The sequence below is a fragment of the Hemicordylus capensis genome, chromosome 2 (genome assembly GCF_027244095.1).
Source record: "Hemicordylus capensis ecotype Gifberg chromosome 2, rHemCap1.1.pri, whole genome shotgun sequence".
In the NCBI taxonomy this organism is placed as follows: domain Eukaryota; kingdom Metazoa; phylum Chordata; class Lepidosauria; order Squamata; family Cordylidae; genus Hemicordylus; species Hemicordylus capensis.
In genome coordinates, this window is record NC_069658.1 from 353,104,623 (window position 1) to 353,128,514 (window position 23,892).

General features: G+C 40.5%; 1 protein-coding gene across 11 annotated transcripts in view; it reads right to left on the minus strand.

Annotated features, from left to right (window-relative positions):
* RAPGEF6 (Rap guanine nucleotide exchange factor 6) overlaps nt 1-23,892 on the minus strand; it is a 244,713-nt gene that overhangs the window by 25,599 nt on the left and 195,222 nt on the right. For 10 of the 11 annotated variants that reach the window (XM_053300758.1, XM_053300756.1, XM_053300752.1 and 7 more), the window contains 4 exons: nt 19,160-19,380; nt 12,868-13,059; nt 10,246-10,380; nt 9,260-9,373 (listed from right to left, as the gene is read on the minus strand). In XM_053300758.1, the coding sequence (XP_053156733.1) occupies nt 9,260-9,373; nt 10,246-10,380; nt 12,868-13,059; nt 19,160-19,380 (662 nt within the window). Of the gene's footprint in view, nt 1-7,162; nt 9,374-10,245; nt 10,381-12,867; nt 13,060-19,159; nt 19,381-23,892 lie in introns of those variants that run through there. The other variant, XM_053300762.1, reaches the window with a different exon arrangement.

The window sequence follows — 23,892 nt, forward strand, 5'->3', positions numbered from 1 at the left end:
GAAGGCAGATTACCTGAGAAACAATTTTTTAAAATTTATTTTTCTCCCCCTCACATAGTACAGAGATACAACCTTAGGTAAGTATTGAATGTGCAGCCTGAATAGGACCTTATTCTGTTGGAAGGATTTGAAAGGGTGGGGGGTAAGCCCTAAGTGCCCTGGGCTCTGATACTCGAAGGGCAGAGGTAATTACTAAGAAAAATAATGTTTTAAAGGCCAAGTATTTCAGTGGGCATGTACCCATCGGCTTGATTGGTTTGTGCATGAGCATAGAGAACACCAGTTTGAGATCCCATGGAGGAGCTAACCTTGGAGCTGGTGGATTTAGAAGTGGAGCAGCCCGTTAAAAATTTTTCTAACAGGGTCCAACGAGAAAATATGGACATGGGGAGCGTAGGCTGCAACTGCAGCAAGAAGAACTTTAAATGACAGAACATCAAGATTTAACTTTTTAAAAGTAACAGGTATTTAAGAAGTCCAATGAGGCCTCTTTGGGGTTGACCCCTTTGAAGGTCACAAAAATGGTAAACTGTGTCCATTATACCCTGTAGGAGTGTTGTGTCAAAGGTTTCCTGGGAGTGGAGATGACACCCAGGACCTCCTGGTCTCAGATCACCGGTCGGTGATCCTCCAGGCCATAAGATGAAGACTCTTCACGTCTGCATGAAGTGCTGATCCTTGCTCTCTGGCAAGATAGGTTGGGATGGCTGGGTAGAGGCAGATGCCTGACCTTTGGCCACGGCTAGCAGAGTGGAGAACCAGGGTTGTTAAGGCCACCAGGGAGTGATGAAGATGCAATCTGCTGCTTCCTCTCTGATCTTGTGTAGAACTGTTGGTAAGAGTGGTAATGGATGAAACATGTAGAGCAGTTCCCTGCTCCAAGACAGAAGCGCATCTCCCAAGGAGTCGCATCCTTGGCCCGCTCCACTGCAGAACTGTGTGCATTGTTTGTTTTCCTCGGTGGCAAAAATGTCTATGTGCGGATGATTCCATCTGTTGAAGAGGCCCTGCACCACTGAGCGGTCCAATGTCAGTTTGTGGAATGTGTTTGTTGTGTTTGACTCAAAGAGTCTGCCCATAAATTTCCCTTCCTTGCAAGGTGTATTGCAGAAGAACAGTTCTGATGGAGGCACCACATTCAGATACTGATTGGTAGGTGTGACAATGCTGGAAAGTGTGTGACCCCCTCATGGTTCAGATATATCATGGTCACACTGTGTCATAGCCTGTACCAAATGGCCTGTTAGCAGTGGCCGTCTCATCTGAAGGTGTGCTAGAGATAGGATACTGGTAGTGGATGCCATGAACCACAGCATCTCTTGTATGGACTGAGCTGGATGAGTGTGTGATGTTAAGATCTTGTGAGCCATGGACCTGATATCTGCTATCCTGCAGGAAGGCAAAGATGCAAGAATGTCCTGGGAATCTAGAATGGTGCCCCAAAACTCTATGGTCCTTGAGGGAGCTAATGTTGACTTCCCTCAGTTCACACATAATACTAGCTCGCCTAGAAGGGTCAGCATGGGACAGATATGTTGATGCAACTTCTCTTTGGTTCTGGCCACCAAGGGCCAGTCATCTAAAAAGAGAATAAACAGATGGACTGTTGGCAGAGGTGTGACACCACCACCGCCATGCACTGGGAAAGACTCCAGCTGCGGTGGACAGATCAAAGGGCGGACCTTGTATTGTTAAATTCTTTCCCCAATGCAGAAGCATAAGTACTGTCTGTGGTGTGGCCAAATAGAAATATGAAAATAGGCATCTTTAAAGTCTATTGCCACAAATCAGTCATCGTAAAAACAGAAGATGTAAGATCTGGGTGAGAGTGGTCATACGGAACCACCGGGAGCAAATAAAACGGTTGAGACCGCGAAAATCTAGAATGGGCCTCAGGCCCTTTTATTGCAGGTTGGCTTGGACTTGGGAGTGGTTTTCTGCAATGGTTAGTTGACTTGCAAAAGGAACTGTAAGGTTAATACCTGTTCTTTCTGAGATCATGATGGCGGAATGGCTGGTAGGGTGATCTTTGTTGAGAGTGTTGGGTCCAAGGGCATTGCTTAACTGGACTTTGCTGATATAGCCACGCGTGTCTCCATAGTGCCACTGCCACCACCATTGCCCTAGAACCACAGTCTGCCTCGTGGCAGGCAGAGTGCATTTGTTGCTTGGTGGTCTGTGAGCCTACAGATAGAAAGGTCATAGCTGCATCCTTTTGGTCCTGTTGAAACTGTCAGATGAAAGGTTCAAGTTTTTAAAAAAGAAAATGGTTCACATTTCGCAACTGTTTTCACAATGACTTAGCCATACACCCCTAATAGTTTGATAAGTGTACCTGAAGGCTTGCAATGGCATATATCTGTTTACCAAATGAATCTGGCTTTTTGCCATCGGGATCTGATGGAGTATATCATAATTTCTGTTTTGCCCCTTGCTGAGAAGACTCAACCCAACTATTGAGTTAGGTTTGGGATGCAAAAACATCACTTTGTTGTACTCTAAAGAAGTTTTCTAATTTCTTTGAAGTTAAAGAGGCTAAAAGTGGTAAGGGTAGTGGTGCTGCAGAAGCAGACTGAACAAGGCCAAACACAGGATTTGCAGTCTCTCGTTTCAGTTGCTATGTCTCTAAGCCCAAGGCTGATGCCATATGCTGGACCTGTTCAGAGTATGGTCTATAATCCTCAGGAGGCAACTGGTTCTTATTTGTGTCCAGAGGATCGGCTGGGGATTGGTCTGGGTCCTTATTTACACATGACATGGCATCCACCTCAGAGTCTGAGGCAGATAAAACCCCATGGGGCATCAGCCTTTGTATCTGGCACAGCCTTGACTGGCTGTGGTGGCGCTTTGTGCTTTGTGGCTAGCTGTCTTTTTTTGTCTCAGGTTTGGGTGACTTGTTTTTCCTATTAAAGGAAGGAGAGTGTGAAAGAAAGTATTATATTCACACAAGTAGTGACCATTCACATGCAAACCAGGGTGGACCTACCCAGCAAAGGGGACAACCCGTGCCTGTTGCCACAAGACCAGCTCTCCTCCCAGATGGATTTGGACCTATGGCACCTTGGGCTATGACTGTAGTGGTCAGCCCCATCCCTCTTTTCAGGTCCTCAATAACTGTGCCCATGGTGATATACCACAGACCTGGGTTCTACCCACATATATTCATAATGTGGTCTGTAGCTGTCATAAGCGTAATATTTTATTACGCTTATGACAATAAGTTAAACAAAGACATAAAGTGAGAATTACAGAAAAATGAGATAGACAGAATAAATGGAAAATCTAAATCCAAGAGAAAGGGTAAGGAGGTTTGTTTGGTGGTTGTTGTTGACAGCTCTCCTCACATGAAATGAGGCAGAAGGTCTCCTGAAGTCGCTATCGCCGCGGTCAGAAGAAGACTGAGGGATGTATATGTGTGTAGCCAAGAGGATGGGGCTATTGCCAAAAAGCTTATAGCTTACAGCTCTAGAAGGTTCCGAGGTCCTGTCTACGCAGATGCAGACATCCAAAGTGTAGAAGACAATAGGACCACTAACAAGAATTCACACTTTTACATGGCCATTTATCTAATTTAAAAAACAACAACAACCCTCCCTGCAAGTAGAATAGAGTATGCTTTGGTAAAATATTTGTCCCCAGTTTACTAATTTTTGTTTCCTTGCAGAGTGATGACAAATCACTTAAAACATATTTGTTTGGCCTGGCCTTTCAGGGCTTTTAAAATGTATATATGTGTGTATGTGTATATGTGTATATGTATATATATGTATATGTGTGTGTGTATATATATATATATATATGTATATATATGTGTATGTGTGTTTGTGTGTATGTATGTATATGTATGTATATATATATATTTTAATCTTTTAATTTTTTAATTTTTAACTTGATTTAGTGTTTTTAATGACTTAATAACCCCCCCCCCCGCCTTGTGCAGATGGGAGGGAGTTTGTCACAGCCTGTCCTGCGCGAAGCCCAGGAAGGGTTCCGTTTGACCTCTTTGGTCAAGGGCCGGGCTTCGGCCAGGATTGACCGATCCCGGCCCCATCCTCCTTTTTCCATTCTCTCTTCAGTTGGGGTCGGGCAACCACAGGAGAAGCGGCTTTCCCCTCCCTCCCTCCCCGGTGCAGAGCGGGTCTAGCGACTGGCCGCCTGATGGGGCCGAGTAGGAATTTTTTGCTCCCAACGCATTGGCCACTGTTGGGGGTTTTTTCGCCTACTCCGTTCTGTGTCCTGGGTGCGTATTTAGAGTTAGGTCAACCACAATGGCAGGAACAGTGCGGGCGGGGTGGCAATTTGAGGGTTAGAACATCGGTGAGCACCCTTGGATATGTAAAAGGGGTGTTTGGTTAATCGCTCCTTTGTAGCCTGTGCGGCACGGGGAGAATGATTGCCATGAACCCTGCTTCAGGACTTCTCTAACCTTTGGGCTGTGCGGTCCGGGGTGGACGAATGCCTAGAAGTATCCAGACCCTCTCTTACAGAAGGGGGGGTTGGCTTTGAAGGAATTGGGTGGGATGTACCTGCCCATTCCCGAGCCAGGGTGTCTCCCCCCCCAGTAGGGTGCTGGGTAGGATTTCAGAGTTCTGACCTGCTTCTATTGGCCCGCACTGTTCTTTAAGGGTGATTAATCACCTGGTGTTCCAGTCTGCCATGCTGTGTGTAATAGTTAACAAAGTTGTGGCCCTTTTCCTCTATACTGAGTCTATGTTTTCTTGAGCTGGGGTCTGGGGATAATGTTTTATTTTTGTTTAAAATGTTTTAAATTGTTAGCTGTTTTATTGTTTTAATTTGTTTTAGTTTTTTACTGTTTTATAAGTTGTTTTAATTGTGAACCGCCCTGAGCCATTTCGGAAGGGCGGTATATAAATCAAATAAATAAATAAATAAATAATAAATGGCATCCAACCTACAGCCTTCATTAGTAGAGTACACTCTACTATTTCAGCATTCTGCCACCTCATTCTGCTTCATGCACAGACCAGGCGCATGTCAGCACTAGAACTGTGTTTCAAATGAATTTGAATTTTAGATGACTGAAAGAACTCTTCAGCACTTTCTAAATGAAAGGAAAAAATGAGCAAGCAATTACTCTTACCATCCTGCTACTAATTTGGAATAGTAAGCTTGTCATAGTCAAACATGGTTTGGAATTGCTGGCAAGACAGACAAAACTGAAAAGATGCTATAAATCAGGGCTACAAGCTGAAGAGAAATGCTGTGCTCTGATGCCGAAGCATTTTAGGACACCTGCTGAGAATAAATTGGCTAGGACTGATAAAGTCACATTCACAGTAGGCACCATTGGTGGATATTAGAAAGTGAGCTGCTTAGTAATTTCCCCCATCTGCCAATCTGAGCTGAAAATGACAAAGAGGACTACAGAACAATATAAAAATACAAGCATGTAAGCAGATGGAAGGCTATGTTACTATAAAACAGCTTACTATAATTCACTTGAATTTCCATTTTCCCAGCAACAGTAACTGAAAGTGAGAATGAGTTGGGCATGTACTGCCTTTATTCAGTTTTAGTGCTTTTGCTCCTGCAGGTTTTTTAATGTTAACAAACCCTGACAGTTTGTATGAGTGCCACAGGAGAGACTGAATTTCCCCTATTATCTATTCCCCCATTTTAACTTTGTGAACAGAGCTTCAAGAAGTTTTTATTTTGGTATTATCACTGAACCTTACTGTGCAATGGTGTTGGACCTATTGTTCTCAGCTTACCTTCACTGTCTCAAACTGATTGGTTAGAGTCACATGTAAACAAGAGTTTGAACATCTAGATCTAATTCCTGAACATCACAAGCTGTGCATCGACTGTGTTAAGGCTCTTACTGAAGTTTGGCAGACTTTGTTAAGGGCTTAAGCCAAACTGCACACTCTGAAGGGGAAAAAAGGAGGGGATGGGGGCAATGTATCAAAATTTTACCCTAACACTCCACTAAAGAACAAAGTGCCAGTTTGGACAATAAAGTACCGACTCACGCAATTAGGAAAGAGACGTGCCAAGAGCATACCTATTGTGACATCCTCCACAGACTCCCTGATGGCCTCCTGGCATGCCCCTTTATAATGTGGTGGGGGTGCTGTTCATCCAAAAGGCCCCTCTACAAAACACTCCAAAAGCCTCCTCCACGTGAAAAAGGGAAATGACAGGAGGATATCACACAGGCACACTCCTGGTGTGTCCCCTTCTGAGTTACATGAGTCGTCCAAACTGGCTACACTCCATAGACTCAGATCCACGTGCCCATGTTCACAGCAGCACGCTGGCAGGGAGAGGAACTTAAGAAATAATTTGGGGGTTCTACGGGCGCAGCTGTCAAGAGAGATTCTTTACAAAACAAACACACACTGAACTCTCCATGAAAACTGTGCACATAGCAGGGGTACACAACTCAAGTGACCCAGTGGGCCAGAACCAACCATAACTTTGTGTGCAGGGGCTGAGGACGATCTTCAGTCCATTATTACATTAAAATTAATTAACAATATTAATGAAAGCAATTATTAGCTACTTGTGGATCTTTTACTCCATCCAAAGACTCACAGTTTTAACCGACATTGTTTAGGATGGTGCAGTTGCTGGAGAGGAAAGAGGATGGCCTCTTCAAAGAAAGTCAGTAAGTAACTGACTGAATGAGGGGCCCTCTGCCTTTCTGGGGTATGCTCTGACTAAGCCCTTCTGATGCTGCTGCTGCTATTCTAGTCCACTCCATCCATCACCACAGCTGCTTTTCAAGCAGCAGCAACTGGCTCCCTCCCTCATCAGTCCAGCACTGCCACATGCATCTCATCTGGTGGTCCCAAGCAGCCAACTGCATTCAGCCACTGCTGCTCGTCAGCAGGACAAGCCAAGAGCCCTTCATGGCTTCTACTGCAGGATATCCTACCTGGGAGCAAGCAAAAAAAGTCCCTGTGGGCCAGATCCAGCCCCAGGGCCTCATGTTGCGCAGGCCTGGCAAAGGCTGCCCTTGTGTTTCTGTGGTTCACAGCCATGATTTAGTAATATGTTTATTTAGAGATTAGGAAATATTTGAATTCTTGCTGTCTAAGAACTATGTTGTCAGATACAATTTCATATAATATATGTGGTGATAATCTCAATGATTAAGTTAACTAGCATTTTGGAGACAAAAGTAGAACGCACAAACTTTGGGGTATGTGGATTTTTAAATGGGGGAAAACACTGATGTAAACATAATCATGCTATTTTATCAAGTGAAAGGAATATAACTTATAAGTAGGCAAATCACTGGAAATAGGCTAAATCTTACTTCACACAACACTAATATACAGAATAATACCTATCCCCACAAAATAATTTAGACTAAACTTTTTGAAATTTTTGTATTTCCTAAAAATATAAACTTTTTGTTTTAATCAAAAGGGTCCTGGAAGTCATTAAACTATCTGGTTACATAAAACATCAAAGAATGTATAATTATTTAAAAATAAAATTAATTTGCAATTCTCAAAACTATTTACATTATATGTCACTTCAAACAATCCCTGTATTTCTTATAAATAAATATACAAACAGTATATTAAGATGCGGTTGCACATTGGAACTAACTATGGTGATGGAAATTACAGATTTGACACAGGCTGAAGCCTATCCCCACCAAGATAAGAAGTCTGGGAAGCATGGTTCAAAACCATAGCACTACATCTCTGTAATTAGTTGTGCTCCCTCAGAAAGTGAAACAACTAAGGCTGCAGTGCTATGCACAGTTACTTGAGAGTAAGTCCTATGGATAGGAATTGATTCCAAGTCAACATGTATACAATCAACCTATAAGGTCCAATTTCTATAAGCAAAACATGTACTTGCCACTTGAAATGCAGCTGCTTGGAGGGAAGTCAATTTGTGCAAAGCAACTACCCCCATGCAATGTTGTATATTTCACCTACATCAATGCAAAGTGCTAAACTCTTGCATTAGAAAGGCTTCAATTTTGAATAAAGCCTTTACACACAAGCAATTTATCATATGGAGCTGCCTGTATCTGGCTGCATATAAAGCTGTACCCAAATTGCTGTCTGAATGTGTGAACTGTATATGAGAGGAAAGGAAACATGAAAACAAGCATTTTACAAATAAAAACAATATTTACATTACAAAGTGTGGCCTATAGATTGCTGCAGGTTCTTTACCCTCTACACGGAGGAGATGAGAGGTTTAGAGCTGTGGAAAGAGGTCACAGTCTGATACTGAAGCTGTTAGGCCTGTGCATGGTCGAAAATGTCAAATTCTGACAAGACACAACAGTAGCACTGTCAGGAGGGACTCTTCCAACTGTTGTGCCATTGGTGTTGTGTGAGGAAACTGACACATCTGACAGACTGACCCTGCTTTCTCCTCCACTTCCACCTCTAAGTGAGTGGAGGCAAGAGATAGGCGACCTCACTTCCTCTTTGCTCTGGAGGCAGCACACAACCACCTAGTAGGACAGCTTTTCTTTTAGGTCCCTGAGTGGTTCTACTCATAGCCCAAGAAGAAAAGCTGCCAAGCTAGAGGAGGTATTCAAGGCAGGGCAGGGCAGGGCAGGGGGTCTGACAGAATATCAGAATAGCTGTGAATTCCAGAATGCCGGATGAGATTTTAGTCCAAGCTAGAACCGTCAGAGGCTCCTGAGATTGTTGCAGAACTCTATCCAACAACCCCCAAAGCAGCTCTGACCTGTTTGCGGGATAGACACAACTAAGCAGCCATAAAGCTGGGCAAGAACGAAGTGCATTTCTAAAAGAAAACAGAAGCAACCAGTCCCAAATAATTATTATCCTTAAAGGGACTTATCATAAAATTATAAATTGCCACATCGGGGTGTGTGTGTATGTGTGTTTTTCTTTCACATATACACAGTATACATATGTCTGATAAAAGCTGAAAGCATGTTATACAGTCTTCCTTCTTTTATGCCTCAACTTTGGACACAGCCAGTTTCGAGTGCTACTGTTTCCATGGCTACTGGCTGTATGCGACACATTACTGTCTATGTCCTTTTGTTTTTCACGTCTGTCTCTCTCTTGCATGCACTCTGCCTCCATGTCACAGGTGAAAGCTGGTCTTTCCCTGGAGAAACTCCTTTCCCTGATTCTTCCAAAGGGTGACCCCATCCTTTTCCTGGGCTTGTATAAAAGCTCTGTCTTTTCTCTAGCATCATCACTTTCTCTCTTTTCAGTACTGACTGATCTTTCTGCTGTCCTGCTAGTCATCTGCTGGATTTTCTTTTGCAAATAAGCCCCACCTATTCCATAGCTACGTTGTCCACTGTTCTTGTTGCTGGTTTCACTAGCAAGCGAAGATGATGAGCCAGAGAGATTAACCTGGTTGCAGTTATCAGACCTCTGAGGGTTTCCAACTACAAAAAAGGAGCACACAAAGCAAATAACACAGTGACAGTGAAATTGTGTCCTTTTTGTTGTTTTAGATCTACATAATGTTGCATTTGGATATAGTACAAAAGGAACATAATCTGCAGTTAAGTAAATAGTGCCAAAGATGAAGATGTTTAATTAGCTAGAGAACAGATCATTTAATTTTTGTTCTGTAATGTGATGTTAACATAAACATGAAACAGGGTAAAGGCTACTTTTATCAAAACAAGCCTCTTTTATCAAGAAAGAAAGAAAATAAAGGGGCTGGTGGGAGAGAAAAAAGAACCTGAAAGCAAATTAAACAATGAAATGAACTAAGGGAGACAAAGCAATACTCCTGTAGTCATACGAAAGTTAACAAAAATCACATGTTTCTAGAGAAAGATTCTAGCAAGAGGAATTTTGGCAACCTCAGTGGAACAAGAATTGTCAAAGAAAAAAGAAAAAAAGAACTCGCATACGGGTCTCTCATTTATTTTACATAAAAACACAAAAATTCACATATGAAAACACATCATCCTGTTGTTCTTGCCCATGGAATGTTTATCCTATTGATAAGAAGAGTTCCCACCCAATTGTTCTTCAAGGCAAAATTTAACAATAATTAGGAATTGCTCCAAGTCCAAGCCTAGACATAAAATCTAAAGATGATGACTGGAGAGTATCTTACAACATTAAACACTTTCATAAAACACGGTCAATCTCTTTAGACAAGCTTGCTTCCCTTACCCCAGGAATCAAGTATGTCTTTTATACATAGCAAGACCCCATATTTGAGATTACTGAGGAACAGTAATTAAGACTTTGTCAGCAAAACTGTGGCACAGTTCAAAGACTAGCTCGTTGCCACTCCTACCTTTGCGTGGAGAGCCTTGAGGAGAAGTAGGAGGACTAGAATGTAAAGAGGATGCCATCGATATATTATCTTCTGCTTGTTTTTTACTATTTACTTCTTCAGTCAAACTGGTTGACTTCTGAGGAGAACCTGCACCTACAAAAGGGGGCAATGTAAAAAGTTTGTTTAGATACACTATTCCAAGTGAAGAATTCCTACAACAGGAATCCTTTATCATTCTGAACTTAAACGAATGAGATGTGTTTTTTAAATAAGGGAGCTTCAGCTCACAATTGTCCAGCTATTCATTCATAAAGTCCAAACTCTACCCAAGGTATGGGTGATGTTAGATATGTTTGAATTGTTTAGTGAATCTGCAGTTAGTTTTCACTCTGTACTGGAGTATGTTGAATCTGCTATCTTTCAGTAGTGTGTTCGTTACTTAATCAAAGTGCTTTGGTTAAGAACTCAAGTGGTGTCTGTGTCTGCCTGGAGTTATTCTGTGTGAATACCACTGAAGTTCTTACAGGTGACGCTTTAAAAAGTTAACAAAAAGCCAGAGTGCACAGTTGGAGTGGATGGGATAGGACTGCACACTCATGTCTAGAGCAGCTTATTTGTGAGTAAAGCTCCCTAGATTAGCATCAGCATGGAGGGGAAGTAGGGGTAGCTTCCCACAGCTGGAGAAAGACCAGGCTCTGTCTCATCTTACCTAAGCTTTCCTGAAGTCCAAAAAGACTCTAGGTTAGTTTACAGCTTTCTGCACTAATGCACTACTTTCATGTATTGAACATGGATCAAAAAGGCTGAGGCACAAACTACACACACGTGTGCGCCAGTGAAGCACCGGTACAAGTCTTGCTGGATGAAGGAATAAGATGGTCTCTTAAGCTGGATCCATCGGTTTTATCTAAGTTTGTTTGGTTTTTATCCACAATTGTGCTTTGCAATGAGCAGATATATGTCAAATGATGTCCCAGTACTCAAACACTGAGAAAATGATACATGAACTGCAAGGGATCAAGGACAATTACGTCTAGGCTTTCCCCATGAACACTTACTTCCATGAAGGAAAATAAAAGGCAAAATCCACACTGTTGTGACTAAGGTAAAGTAAAGTTGCACCGTCGAGTCTGTGTCGACTCCTGGTGCCCACAGAGCCCTGTGGTTGTCATTGGTAGAATACAGGCTGGGCTTACCATTGCCATCTCCCACACAGTATGAGATGATGCCTTTTAGCATCTTCCTATATTGTGGCTGCCCAATATAAGTGTTTTCCATAGTCTGGGAAACATACCAGCGGGGATTCGAACCAGCAACCTCTTGCTCCCTAGGCAAGTTACTTTCCCGCTGTGCCATTAGGTGGCTTGTTGTGACTAAAGCACCATTGAAATAAATAAAAGTTAGCTCTGACTATCTTAAGTCCCGTTAATTTCAATGAGACTTAGTCATGACTAACTTAGTTTGGATCCTGCCTAGGGTCTGTAATAATACCTGTTTTGTTTACACAGATCCAACAGAAGTTGCAAGATATGCAAGAGGAACAAATCAAATTGTCCTTTGAACACTGAGAATCTGTGTAGTGTGTCATGTGGTTAAAAGCTTTCAATTCATTTCAGTATTTTTACACTGCAAATGGATATTTTGTCTGAGGACAAAAAAGAAGATTTTAGATGTGATGAGTGAACACTGGATATTCCTGTGATATTATATTATACAGAACGTTTGATATTTCGCATTTGAAAGCAGAGCAACACAACAATATTTTTGTACTGAAGAGTACAAAAGGAGGGGGAGGGAGAGAGAGGGGTGGATGCATTTAATTCTAGATATCTATTTCACATGTTACATAAAAGATTGAATGGTTTGGTATGACTTAATTTATGAAGAGACTTGACTTCTCAAGCTTCTCTCTATATACACTGAGAACAGACTGCTGTTCCCTGCTCCAGTCACCTGCCTGCTATGCCTAAAGTCCAAGGCAAGCAGGATGGGGATTGCTTCCTTGCTTTTCCCTCTGAAAGCTGCTTCTCACAAGGAGCATTTCTTTGCCACCATTGCTTGCCATGGATGCAGGCAATACAAGACCAGCAGTGATGGGAATTACTTACTTTTGACATTACATATGGCTTCCCACTGGGCATGCAGCCAACTTACACAATGCAGCATTACATCTTTCTCTTTTGCCCCAGAGAATCAGTAGGCATTTGAGGCTAAGGAAAACAGAGGAAGCTGAGCGTGGAATGCATGACTGTTAAGTCCAAATTGTCATGGGAAAACTGATATTCACCACTGGTAAGCACACAACGAGCAATGTGCAAGCATGTTTTATGAGCAGAATTTCCAAGAATTATTAAAGATACCACAAAACAATGTTCCTACTGACTAATTACTTTCTATCAAGTACAAAAAAACAAATAAGTACGGTATATAAAGCCAAAAAACCAAACAGCCTGCTGCTAAAATGGTGACTCAGAATCTAATAAAATGTTCGGCTTTCATTTGACTAGACTGAAATTGAAGCAAGTTGGAGATTATTTGAGAGAAGCTTAAAGTCCCTCCTGCTATTTTATCAGCTTTAAATATTTAAAATGCAAATACTGGTTTGTTTGTTTTTTGTGAGCAGTGCAAACAAATACTCACTGAAAGTGACATGGTCCTTTCCGGGTCCCTTTTTTCTAATGGGGTACAAATTAACAGCTGGAACCTGAAGGACTTGACTCATTCGGTTTTGCTGATGTAGATGGGCTTTTGCAGTTTGGCCGACTGACCTTAGTGGAATTGGAGACATTTCTGCAACTTTTGCACCTCGTCTCTCACTTAAGTTTTTTGTCACTGATATGGAGGAAAAGAAGAAAAAAGGATTCATTTTGAACTCTTAATGTTAACTTTTTTTTAAACCCAGGAACAACAACTAGAACAATAATGGTGATATAAATATGATGTATTATCAAATTTACAGACTGTATTTCAATTTGTATCCCCAAAGCAACATTATTCCAAGCATGTGCTGTTGTGATTACCAAGTGAGGCAGACCTTGGGAGAAATTTTGTAGTTTCTCAGAAAGATGCCTGTAGCTTTCCACTAGGTGGCACACTCAACCCATAGCATAAGCTATATTGCTTCATTTTATATTATTATTATTAGGATGCTCAATTTTCTTTCATCTTAAACACACTGCTATCTGGCCATAATAAACAATCTTTGTTTAAAAACCCAGCAGTGATGTTTTAATAACAACTAAAATAACAACTAATAAGTGGTGCAATCAAGTGTAGCTTTGCACTGCTTGTTTATTTATTTTATTAACATTTTCTTATATACTGCCTCCTCCAAAGACTCTAGGCGGTAAACAACAACAATACCAATAACAATTAATAAAACAACAACAGCAACAACAACAGGGCAAACGCCTGGCGAAACAGGTGGGTCTTAAGAAGGGCCTTAAAAGCAGCCAGGGAGGGGGCTGAACAAATCTTGGGGCGGGGGGAGAGTGTTCCAAAGAAGAGGGGCGGCCACAGAGAAGGCCCTCCTACAGGCCCAGGCACCACACACTACACCTGGGCCTGGGACACTAAAGAGGGCCAGCTGAGAAGACCTCACAGGTTGGGATACAACTGGCCAAGAGAGGCGATCCCAGAGATAATGGTACATGATACTATCACGGAGTTCGGGTCATCAGCTTCACACAGAAGCATGAAAATGTGCTGCGTAAATCAATACCACACAGGGTTTGTTTTTTGTTTTTGTTCTTTAAGTTAATTATTTTAATATGCAGACCTAAAAAAGTTGTAGATTCAACAAGGTAAGCAAGCTTGCATTACATTCAAGCAAAATATGTGCAATTGGCACCTAATGACAGGATACGCAACTGAAAAATCTCTATGTATGAGTTAAGCAAATTGAAAGATAATTTCATTGTGTTCGTCTTTCTGCCATCTGTGAAGAATGAACTCACTTCATAAGTTAAAACAAAACCATTCATTCAAATTTCATCTTTGAATGCGCACTGTAATTTACTGCCTTATAAGTGGAGGAAACTATATTTTGGAACGAAACAAAGAAATGATTCTACTCTTGTGTTATTAAAAATATTTTAGAGTCTGCGTGTCTATATATGCATGGCTATATAAATACACATGTAGGAGAGTATCTTAACATAAAAATTATAAAATTTAATGCAATATTTTAAATTCCTTACAATGATCCTGTAGGGTAGATCAGTATTATCAAGAACTGGAACCAGGATGAGAAAGGATGAATTGCTAATGCTACCCACTAGGCTCCTAGCAGAGAGAGAATTCAACTGGAGACTTAACAGATTTGTAGCTTACTTTAGCCACTATGCCACACATCTCTCCCTCTTCTTCAGTTGTCTCATTTTGCACTATAATGAAATAATTGGCTCCTAACTACTGGCTTCTGTAATGATATTTTGTCAATTCACTTTCTTGCCACTCACACTATCTTAGCTTTATCATCTTAATTTTGTAAACTGCTAACTTGGCAAAAAATAATCAAATAGTACTACAGGATTTCTTTTTGGCAGGTTGGTGATATGCAAAGGATTAGCAACTGAAGGTCAAATATAAGATCCACGGCTTCATATTTGTGCAAGTTCAACAAAACCACAGTTAAATGCTAGGATGCCAAATATGCTTTAAGTATTTTAAGCAGTATAGGCAAAAGCACATATCAGTATAGGCATAAATACATATAGAACACCTTAATCCAAATGTGTGGTTGAATGAAATTGTGCTTCCGCTAACTATGGGTGGGGGGCAGGCTCACCAATTTTTGGTGATCCCCCTTTCTACAGCAGTGTCTTGCACCACATGCTGCAGTATTCCAGGAGGTCTACCCAACCCTTATTTTCAGAGATTTGGAGTGGGGGACACACTAGACTGCAGAGGCAAGTGGAAAATAGGAAAGCCCTAGTATTTATGTTAATAGAACAACATAACTAGAACTCATTTATAATAGATTTATAATAGAACTCATTTTTTAAAATCATCATCATCATCGTCATGCTATTTACACACAGTCTACCAGATGTTATTGACTGGATTTGGTACTTTAATTATCGGGCCCTTTCCAAGGGCCTAGGATAACTAAAGAAAAAATTAAAGATAGCGTTGTAGTATTCATGCTGTCCTGAGTAGTGTGGCCTTCTGCAGCTGATGTGATGTAATTTTATCGATGCCCAAGGTGTCAAGATGGTGTTCAAGTTCTTTTCGTACTGCACCAAGGGCACCAACAACTATTGGCACCACTACGGTTTTGGTTTTCCAGAGCCGCTCAATTTCAATCTGAAGTTCCTTGTATTTAGTTGTTTTCTCCAGTTGTTTTTCACCAACTCATCTATCCCTTGGGATTGCAATATCAATCATCAGAACACGATTCTTCTCGATGACTGTTAGATCCAGCGTATTATGCACTAAATGCCTATCAGTTTGTATTCAAAAATCCCAAAGGATTTTTGCCTCCTCGTTTTTTGTGACCTTCTCAATTGGATGAGTCGACAAATTCCTGCTTGCTTGCAATTTATAATTCTTACAAAGGTTCCAGATCATCACAGCAACTTTATTGTATCTTTCCTTATAATCAGTCTGCGCAATTTTCTTACAACATACAAGGTACTCAATCGTCTCATCCGCTTCCTTACGCAACCAACACGTACTATCTTTCTGGGTCTTACCAATTTTTGCTTTTATAACATTTGTTCATTGTGACTGTTCCTGGGCTGCAAAAACGAGACCTTCTGTTTCTTTCTTCAGTGTCCCCTTCTTTAACCACTGCCATGTTGTGCTATTGTTGACTTTTGATTGTGTGTCATAAAAAACTGACTGTGCACTTGTTTGTTGTGCCATTTTTCTTGCCAATTCCTCATCTGCTGTTTTTTGTATTCACCCTTTGATTCCTTTTTCAACTGTCCTGTTTTACTCACTTCCTGTAACATTTCTTCTTGGCTTTCATTGATGTATTCAGCCAATGCTCGTTCTTCTTCTTCAGCTGACTGTCTGACTTGCAACATTCCACGTCCACCTTCATTTCTTGGCAGGTACAGCCTATCAACATCACTTCTTGGGTGCAGGGCATGATTGACGGTAATTATTTTCCTGGTTTTCCGATCCAGCACATCCAATTCTGCTTGTGTCCAATCAACAATACCTGTTGTATATCGGATTACAGGAATTGCCCATATGTTGATTGCTTTGATAGTGTTACCACCATTAAGTTTGGACTTCAGTGTCTTTCTTACTTGCCTGATATATTCCTTACTTCACTTCAGCATGCTTGATCTTGTCATTTTGGAGAATGCCCAAATATTTATAACTTTCCTCAAGTGACAGACTCTTTATGTTGTTTCCGTTTGGCATTTTGTTTATGTTTGTTTCCATTTATGTTTATGTCCTTTATGTTTCTGTTTGACATTTGTCCAGTCCAAGCTCCATTGTGATATCACGGCTATAAATTCTAACATTGAGTAATGAATGACTCAATTTCGGATGCTGACTGTCCGCAAAGCTTTAGATTGTCCATGTGAAGAAGATGGGAAAGCTTAACTGATGTTTTTGAAGTTTGGTATCCATGGTTTGTTTTATTCAAGATAATGGATAGCGGAATTACAAAAAGTAAAAAGAGATTACAAAAAGTAAAGGCGACAATGAGTCTCTTTGAAATATTCCTCTCCGGATGTTAACTTCTTCCACTTCTTCTCCGTTTACTAGCAAATGAGTCTTCCATGTGTTCATTGCCATTTTTACAAAACTTTTTAATGTTATCATTCACTCCAGTCATATCCAGGCATTTTAAAATCCAGTTATGTGGTAATGAGTCAAACACTTTCTTATAACCAATCCAAGCTACATTTAAATTTTTCTTCCTTTGTTTACAATTTTCCAAAACCATTTTGTTAATAAGAAGCTGATCTTTTGTGCCTCTTGTTTTCTGATGGTTTCCCTTCTGTTCCATTGGTAACAAACTGTTCCTTTCTAGGTGGTCTTCCATGGCATCTGCTACAATTGCTGTCATGAGCTTGAACATAGTTGGAAGGCAAGTTATTGGCCTATAGTTACTTGGTACTGCACCTTTTCCATAGTCTTTCAGGAGAAGAAAAGTCTTGCCAGTTGTCATCCATACATCAAGTTCTCCACCTTCCAGTATATCATTCAATTGCTTGGCTAATCTTTTATGTAAGCTGGTCAGATGTTTGAGCCAAAAGCCATATACTTCATTCAATCCCGGTGCTGTCCAATTCTTAATCTTTTTGCTCAGTTTTCAATCAGTCGGAGTGTTGTTATCACGTCATCCATTTTGGTTCCATCCAATTTCCCCTCAACCTTTTTTATCCATTCTGCGTTCTTGTTGTAATCAACAGCGTTGTCCCAAATGTTTCTCCAAAACCCGAGTAGCTGTTCCCTCTCCAGTTACACAATGTTATCCAACTTTTCTCCATTAACTCTCTGATAAAACCAATGTTGATTTGAATAGAAAAGCACATGTTGTTGGTATTGCAGTACACGAGCATCATATCGGCCGATCGTCTTCGCTATTGCTGTAATTTGTTGTTTCACAATTTCAAGGGCTTATTTGATCTCCCTGGTATCCAAGTGGTACTTCTTTACTAAGTATTCCTTGATCTTTTCATTCTTCAGCTTTTTCTCTTTCATGTCCTCCAATTTGCCGGCATCTGCTCTTAACTTACTGATCTTAGTTTCCAATCTAACCTTCCATTTTGGTTTTTCCTTTTGTTGTATCTTTGGCTTGTTAAGTTCATATCCAAGCTCTTGTGTGATCACTGCTAATGCACTGTACATGAGCTGGTTTGTTTCCTGTAATGTCTCAGTCTTAATCTCAGCTACAGTTTTGTTCAGGTCATTTAATGCTTGTGCCAGATCTTTTTTGGACACCAGCTTCAGTGCAGGCAGTCTTTTATGTGCTTTTCTTACTTTCATATGTTCAACAATTTTTCCTTTCAGATCTTTTTGCATCTCTGTTAGCTGATAATCTTGAGAATTTGGCACAATCAACAGAGGCATTTCACATTCTTCATATTCTGCTGGAGAATCTGCTGGATCTGCTGGAGAATTTCTCGGTGGTTCATGGTAGATATCATCACTCCGGATATTTCGCTGTTCATCCAATTCCACATCAGTAAATACTTTCGCATTATAAATCAACGTTGATCCCCTAATCTGAGTTCTGTTATTTCCAACTTAGGATGCTTTTGTCTCCAAATTTCATACATTCTTTTATGGAATCCACGTTTCAACGGGTTCGATTTAAAGTAACAAATCATAATTTCTCTATTTTCTGTGACTGTATACTTTTGACGTTGAGTTTGTTCTTCTAGTAGCTCTACAGTCTCCAGCCCTGGTTGCTCAGGGGAAGATCCTGAGTCCTGTAACCCATTTTTCTACAAGTGCCCAGGTACTTTAGCACTCGATGCGGCCCTTGTTGACTTGCGTGATGATGATGATGATGATGATGATGATGATGATGATGAATCCAGTTTCTATACCACCCTTCCAAAAATGGCTCAGGGCAGTTTACACAGAGAAATAATACATAAATAAGATGGCTCCCTGTCTCCAAAGGGCTCACAATCTAAAAAGAAACATAAGATAGACACCAGCAACAGTCACTGGAGGTACTTTGCTGGGGGTGGATAGGGCTAGTTACTCTCCCCCTGCTATATAAAGAGAATCACCACGTTATGAGTTCTATTCACAGAATGGAAGTTAGGACCCAAACCACTTAAAAAAGTTTCACTCTGCACTGAAACAGTGCTTGAAAGTAAGTTAACACATGCACATAATCACACTAGCATACCATTAAATTTTTAAAAAGGACTGTGCAAATATTCCTTCCATTCAACACCAGCACAGTCAGAGCCTCTTCACCATCAGCCCAAATGCTTGCTCTACTTACAAGTGCTATATGCAGGTTCGCACTGAAGTGACATGACTTGGAACTTTTCTTCGTCAGTTTCCACATTCAGATTGGACAAGTACTGTTTGACTTTCCTAGCCATCTGAGCATCCTCATACAGCTTTTTGGCATTGAGAAGAGAGCTGCGCCGGGCACGCTTCTTGTGAGCACCGCCTTGAACGTCTAACATGTTTGAATTTGTGCTGCCCTGGCTCAGCGATCTGCAAAAGAAGAGAGCCACACAGTTAAGTTCAGCTTTTCTTTAGTGGCAAGGAAACAAAGCAGCAAACACTGAACAGATTAACAGAACGCTCTTCCATTCAAAGCGCATGCTGATGTCAAGTTAAGAAGAGAGATGAATAGTGTTAAACTAACATCAGTTTTAAAGTAATTTGTCACACTAATAGCGTTAATATGTCCAGAAAAGATTTACTGACAAACATGTGCAATGATCAAGCCTTGGGCAAAATGCTACGCAAGTTCCTCCTGGCAGATCAACCTAAAGCCTTTTACAGAAAACCCTATTTCAGTTCTGGGCTTGGCCAGAAGATGAATGACTCAGCTGCATGGAGTGCACTGGGTTTATATAATCTGGCCCCAGCAGATTCTAGCATGGGCAAGATGACTACTGAATTAACTATTATCTCAATGAGCTTTCCGAATACTTGAGAAATTGGAGGAACACATACTTTAATAAGAGAAAAAGAGTATCATACACAACCGAGTCTCACGCATCTCTTATGTATGAGATCTCACTGTGTTGATTTTTTCCTGATAAGAATACCCTGCATAAGAGCAGCTCTCAGAGCTGTTTTTAATATACTCATGAGCAAAGCTGGAATGACACCACTGGAAACTGTCCTTTTCTATTTGTCAGGAGACTGCAGTGTGTTCAATAAAAAACAAAGGGGAGTCTGCCAAAGAGATTAATTTAAGACTTTCCCAGGAGCTGCTCTAATTCACTACTCCATTTCTGACTGGGAGCAAGCATGCTGGCTGTGATCAAGAGATTTGTGGGTGAAAGATCCAGGCACACTGCTGGATGTTTTTATTCCAGGGTTCTGCCTTCAAATCAAAGGAGGAATAATTAAACTTCAGAGTTACATTTTCAGAGATCCTTATAGAAAAGAATGGGAGAGGGTAGCAGTTTCATGTGTGTCTTGTTCTGTGTTGCAGTTGGGCAGGGAAGGGAATAATGACTGAGTAAGTAAAGCAAGAAGATTCTGAAAAGAGAATGGGGAAGAGAGTAGATATCAAGATGCAGAAGGCCAGAGGTTGCAAAATATCTTATTGCTACTCAGAGGTGAACCTAGGTAATTTTGGAGCCTGGACCTAAAGGCCTTCGGAGGACCCCCCTCCCTTACAAATTAAGCATAATTATGCTTCACTGGGCGACCAAAGCAGCCGAGACAGACTAAAGAGGATTTGGGGGGCCCCAGGGGCTGTGGAAGCCCTGGACTTTGGCTACTGTTTTGATTGTCAGTGGTTTGTGTTTTACTTTTATATATTTGTCAGGTTGCACATTGAACATCCTCATTCTTTTATAATATAGAGACTGTCACATATATGTGGGCATGTATTTTTCTTTTGGGCTTCCTTCGAGGCCCTCCTCTTTTTGGTGTTATCTGGTTTTACCCTAGAGATGACGAAGTCCTCATCTTAACAATAGCTAGCAGATCAGACAAGGAAGGACCTTGCTAATTGTGATTTTTTCTAAGAAGAACTAGATGCCATGTATATTCAAAGCCAGTTATCTGCATGTTTGTTGCAGATTATGAGAAACCTTACAATCATTTTGTTTCTCATAGCGTTGAGTGTATCTCTCATTTTGAACAGGTACCATTAGTTATGCCAATGAGCACATAAGTCTCCTATGTGCTTTGAGAAGCTCTTTGCATTGCCTTGCTGTATACTTTTATTCTGATATACTTGCACATTCTATTAGAACAAAAAAAAACCCTAACTGTCATTTGATAAGAAAATAGCTAAAGCATCAAAAGGAACAACATATTCTTTTAAACAGTTGTTTACATATTTCTGTGAAGCTGATTTTTAAACTATAGTACAAATACAACCCTCTGCGGAATATGCCAATGAAGGACACAGCCAAAGACCAAGTGATATACACATTACAAAAGATGCAGCAAGATTTTGAAAGGAATTTGAGAAAAACACATACACAAACATAGAAAAACAGTACAACAAACTGACAACATTATGAAGACTGATTGCTCTAAATTTATTGAAATCAAAGCAGCAACAGGCTCACAATGTTTCACAAAGGCAGATTTAGCATGGGAAAGGTTCATAGCTTCACAAACCACAAGATGGAAAGACAAGTTTTGTAACTGATAGCATTCAAGATTATAAAGCAACCCAGCTGGTGGCTTTGGGTTTATGAAATGTTATATATTCATGATACAATTTTGTAACATTTGCCAACTGAAAACTCTAGATATACTTTTAATAAAACTGAGCTTGGGGTTAACTCATGTTCCTTTAATTTTTTCAAGAGTTTTAAAAAAATAAACGTTATATTTAAAAAAGAAAAGAGCTTATATCCTTCATGGTTTTCTGAACTTGGGAAGTCTAGAACAACTATCCCCTCTCTGCCTCCCCCCGCCCTGTCTTAACACTGAAAATCCAAATCGATTTCTGTACATTTACTAAAAAGGGCGGAACATAAGCTATTAAAAGTGAAACAATTTCAATTTAAGTGCTCTGCAGATTCCATATCTCCTTAAAACGATCTGGCTTTGGTGTTACAGCAATAACTGCCAAGTCTCTCCCTTTCAGTATTATACATGGTAATATATAATGCTATTAAGACAGCATGAATATATTACGTATATCTGAAACACACACATGTTCAGCCACTCTGATCCAGTGAAACCAACTAGGTAGAAGAGCTCCAATGTGCACATGCATGCACACAAAATTTCCCTGCTTTGAACAACTTCTCTACAGGTTTTAGCAGTAGGCACAATGAACGTGTGCATTCCTTGGTGTGACCAGATTGATTCCCTTGATTAAAATTAAAATGAAACCTCCTGCATGAACAAAAAGCATCATAAATTAATACATGCAGAATTCTGGACTGAGGCAACTGAAACCATCATGACCGGTGTTTGGCGGTGGTGGGGTTAAGGGCAGGGGCTGAAATCTCATGTTCTACAATTAACATGCAGTCAGGGATGAGTAACATTTCCAACAAATTACAGCAAGATAAAAACAGGATCTTTCTAAAACAAAGGCTCTCAGAATTCACCTTAATGGGGAGAAAAAAGTGTTTTGAGCCTCTCCACGTGCAATTTTGTCCCACTATTAGAGGCAGTCTGTTGACAATAGGTGGAAGACTTACTAGGCTGGTTCATACATCACACAGAACCATATTTAAATCTTGGTTCTGTGCAACACTTCTCTTACCATATGCATGTTTGAAGAATTCTACTTCTGACTGTGGTTAGAAACAAACCAACACTTTCAGTTTAGGCATCACAACCAATCTTGGTTTATTCTGACCAAACATCTTGAAAGAAACAGAGATCTAAACTCAAGGTTTGAAGTAAGTTTCAGATGTCAGTTTATTTCAAACAGTTTGGTTAAATTTTAGTAAACTCAGATGGGACAATTTAGACTTCACAAGCAATCTTGGTTTGTTCCTAACCACAGTCAGAAATAGAATTCTTCTGACTTGTGCACAGTCAGCGCAGAGAAGAGGGTGCACTCTTGAGGCTCAGAGAAGTCATGCAAAACCAACATTGAACCATTATTCTGCATGACAAACTTCTGGACCAAATCAATACACATTCATAAATAAGCAAACCTTCAATGTGAACTGTGCATTCAACAAGTAGGTATTTGTAAAGTCATAGCTGTATTTAATCAAAATAGGAAATAGGTTCAAAGTGGATTCACACAAGGATTCTGAAGAGGAATTGTGGAAGACTTGCTGAAATTCCTGCAAGTTTAGGAAGCTCTGCCTCCAAAGTGGCAAAGGCTGGATTGGTCAAAGCTGAGCCCACACAGACGTCCCTAGGGCTGATGTTCACTGTGTTATATTCAGCATGCACTGCTTCTGAATAGGCTGAAATTTGAGTGGTGACAATTGGGTCCTCTGTGATAAGACTATTTAGAGAGGCCATGTGACTACACAAAGGCTCCAGACACTAGCCAATTGCCTCTATCAGCTGGCAACAGCACCTAGTGCCTTCTAGGAGCCTACACATGCACAAGCTCTCCCTTATCTTATTTTAGTTCCAGGCAGTGGATTTCAACCATGTGGTGGGATTTCCCAAAGAACTCCACTGCTGGGAATCATGGAATTCCTCCACAATTGGGGTAGGGCAGGGAGGTAGATAGAGGGATAAATACTCATCAGTAGCTTTTTGTGAATGTAGTGTATACTCAGAAAAAGTTGGCTGACAACAAAATGCATTTAAATGTAAATATTCATTTATGTTTATATGAATATTTAAATATTTTAAGTGGCTTTAAAATAGATACACATCATTTAGGTATTTATGAGGATGACCTCCAAGTTTTAGTCTTAATACAAATGCCATTCAGATTCAGATTTTAAGGTTAGAATTAGAGATATGCACGAATCGATTTTTTAATTTGATTTGTGCCCAAATAGAATCACCCCTGATATGTTTTGTGTCCGAATCTGCCCCCCCGAATCACCCCAGATTTGATTTGGATTTATTCATACCACTTATAAAGGTCCTAGG